The sequence below is a fragment of the Tachysurus fulvidraco genome, chromosome 7 (assembly GCF_022655615.1).
Source record: "Tachysurus fulvidraco isolate hzauxx_2018 chromosome 7, HZAU_PFXX_2.0, whole genome shotgun sequence".
Lineage (NCBI taxonomy): Eukaryota > Metazoa > Chordata > Actinopteri > Siluriformes > Bagridae > Tachysurus > Tachysurus fulvidraco.
The window spans coordinates 22,192,715-22,195,981 of NC_062524.1; the positions used below are offsets into that span (position 1 = coordinate 22,192,715).

Below are 3,267 nucleotides of genomic sequence, written 5' to 3' on the forward strand. Positions count from 1 at the left end.
TAAATGAAACATTTTTGCTGACAAATTTTGTGTTGTGATCTGTTTAAATGGCTGTTTAAATATAGCATGGAAATTACTGTTTAAAGGCAAATCAAAATAAAACAAAATGCTCTTAACCCAAATTTCCTGTGCAGTTTTAAATACAATAGCTTAGAAAAAGAAACTGCTGAAAATGAAGTGGGAAAACAAGGCATAGGGTTTGAGTTAATGTAGACAAAATAAACTCTATAATGGTGAAGGAAGCATTTGGTGTGAGGGAATGTGTGGAGTAGTTTGGCAAAGAAAAAGGGAGGTAGACTGGGAGGCCCACATTATTTTGTGAGATGTAAAGAAATAAATATAAAAGCAAGAGATAGTTTAAGGAGGGAACTCTGTGTAGTCTGAGGATGAAGACAAGTAGTTTACATGCAAAGAGTGTTAAAAAGTGGTATTTTGCATACATTTATTATGCACCTGAAGTGCCTGACTTTAGCTTCTGTATATACACTGAGTGGCCACTTTATTAAAAACACTTTACTATGTGGTAGAACAGCCTTAGTGGCCCAATTCAACTAGAACAGCCTAAATTCCTCATGGCATAGTGTTGCCGATATTCCTTTGATCTATGTTGGCATGACTGCATTGAAAGAAACAATTCCCCATACGATTATACAAGCAGGAGCAGTCTGGACTGTTGACACAAGGCAGGTTGGGATTCATGCCAACTTCTGTCCCTGTCATCTACATAGCAAATAGAAATTTATATTCATTAGATCAGGATATACATTTTTGTCAATGCCAACTGTAGCCTCAGATTCCTATTTTGGTTGTAGCTTATCCAACTCATTTGGTTTGACCTGTTGGATGTTCTAAGATACTTTTCTGCTTAGATTTACCTTTTTGTCAGCTCCAACTAGTATGGCTATTCTCCTCTGACCACTCGTATAAACAAGGTATGAACTTTTTTCCACCATTCTTTGTAAACTGCGGTGACTCCTGTACGTGAAAATTTATAGATCAGCTTTAAAAGAATTATCAAACAAGACTGTCTGCCCTAAAACCATACCATTATCACTGAGATCACTAAGATCACATTTTTAAATTTAATGTGATGTGACTAATTGAAGGTATTATCTGTGTCTGTATGATTGTATGCATTGTGCAGCTAACCAATAATAATTTTTGTTCTTTATAAAATACCTCCAGAAGAATTCAAAACGTTTGGCATTCTAGCTGCTTTGAGTAGCCTAATACAAAATTCATGCAAAGTACTATCTTCTAAAACCATTTCTGAAAGAAGGTCATACATTTACATCTATGGAATCTGGCAAACACCCTTATTTAGAGCAGTTTATGGTTTGTTTCTTTAGGAGGCAGCTTGGTGGTTCTGGGTAAGACTTCGCAAACTTAATTTACCAATTAGTAGTGCAACATCTTAACCACTGTGCCACCACTTCCCTTTGTTATGCCAAGTCATAATCGCATAAAATGGATTGAAGGTACTTTACATCTGTTACAATATAAACCATTGAAAAATCATGTAGTTACTTATGCTTTAGCAGTTTAAAATAAGTAATAATAATGATGATTAATTATTATTACATGTTTAATAGTATTGTTTGAAAACAATTTCCACTTAAAATAAAATTAACAAATTTTAACAGTTCAAATGGAGATGTTATTACTTGACCATCAGATGACCTAAATGACAGCTGGCTGATGTACCATTTTTGTTTTTGCAGTTGCAACAAAACAAATTAATTCATGAATAAGTTAAAAAGGTCTTATAGACACAAGATGTCACTTATTTGAATGTTTAAAACACAAAGTTCAGGTGCCTTTAAAAAAATCTAAATAATCATTTACTGAAACGCCAAATGGACAACTCAGAGCTGAAAAGGGTTGAAGAGAAGACTTTCTGACCTATATCCAGCGAGGTAAGCTGTGTCTTTATTAGGCTTTATACATTATATATTTCCTAAGTCATTATATATGTGCTTTATATAATTGTATGTACTCTGTAAAATCTCATATTTAACTATTAAATGCTATACATTGCTTCCTCGATTGGCTTTTTCATTTCTTTTCTTGAGTGCAGTTATAAATTGTCTTAAGTTTATTTCTTTTAATTTGAGCAGGAAATGGAGAATTCATTCAATTCACATACAGTAGGAATTCAAAAAAAAAAATCAGTTGTTAACATTAGAATGCACATAATGAAATGTGTAATTTTAGATTATATATTTCTGTACAGGGATATGCATTTTGTCATTGCAATGGATACTGACCTATCAGCAAGGCAATAATATCAAAGAATACATATGTATACACAAATACAATCGTGTGTTTATACATATATAATGTGTTCTCTTTTCCCTTCCAGTCGATGTGGCCTTAAGAGGAATTGCAACACAGTCTTCTTTATACAACTATTATTATGCTTCCTTTGCTATTGATGGCAACAAAGCATCTGTCTTGAGTGCCTCCTCATGTACACACACAAATGTTGACTATGGTGTGGATTTGTTGGCGGTGTATGACATTAGCAATGTAATCATCACTAACAGAGGAGACGCCTGTGCAGATCGGATAAATGGTGCTGAGATCCACATTGGCAATTCCTTAATCAACAATGGCAACAATAACCCCAGGTGAAATTTAAAAAAATACATTTATAATTCATTAAAAGTATGTCAGCATAAATATGTATTAGAAAATATTGGTATAGGTTGTATGTAATAGTAATATAGTATGTTTATAGAGTTTAATCATGAAGCTCTATTAACATTACATAAAACTACCTATAAGTCTTAATAAGACATTAAAACATTCCACTAAAATTGCTCATAAGGTAATGTGGAATTGTGACTGATATTTGTCTTCATATATAGTCTCTCTCTCTCTCTCTCTCTCTCTCTCTCTCTCTCTCTCTCTCTCTCTCTCTCTCTCTCTCTCTCTCTCTCTCTCTCTCTCTCTGTAGATGTGTTGTTATCCCTAGCATGCCTGCTGGTGCCTCTATAAACTACATAAACTATGTAATATGCAGGGTCGTTACGTGAATGTGATCATTCCCAATATTGCTCAGTACCTCACGCTCTGTGAAGTGGAAGTCTATGGGGTTCCAGGTTCCACTTCTATATTCAATAAATTACATTTAATTTAAAATATATTTTAAAACTGTTCCTAAATATAAACATTGTTGACTTATTTTGCAGTCTCTGTTTTTAAAAGGCTTTTCTGAGGATAAAGTTTAACAGCATTGAGGATCTCAGCAACCATACCATGAGG

At 33.7% G+C, this 3,267-nt stretch overlaps 1 protein-coding gene across 1 annotated transcript; it reads left to right on the top strand.

Annotated features, from left to right (window-relative positions):
- Positions 1-230: 230 nt before the first annotated feature.
- Positions 231-3,267, top strand: LOC113635459 (fucolectin-4-like). The gene is made up of 5 exons (XM_047816676.1): positions 231-261; positions 2,363-2,630; positions 2,788-2,830; positions 3,026-3,104; positions 3,195-3,267. Exons 1-5 carry the CDS (start codon positions 231-233, stop codon positions 3,218-3,220), a joined length of 447 nt encoding a protein of 148 aa, XP_047672632.1. The 3' UTR covers positions 3,221-3,267.

Excerpts from the sequence above, each read along its gene's own strand:
- LOC113635459 (XM_047816676.1), top strand. The coding sequence starts at position 231 with ATGGTGAAGGAAGCATTTGGTGTGAGGGAAT. Across the intron at positions 2,631-2,787 it reads AATGGCAACAATAACCCCAG|TCTTAATAAGACATTAAAAC; the intron begins GTGAAATTTAAA and ends ACTACCTATAAG. Across the intron at positions 2,831-3,025 it reads CCACTAAAATTGCTCATAAG|GGTCGTTACGTGAATGTGAT; the intron begins GTAATGTGGAAT and ends TGTAATATGCAG.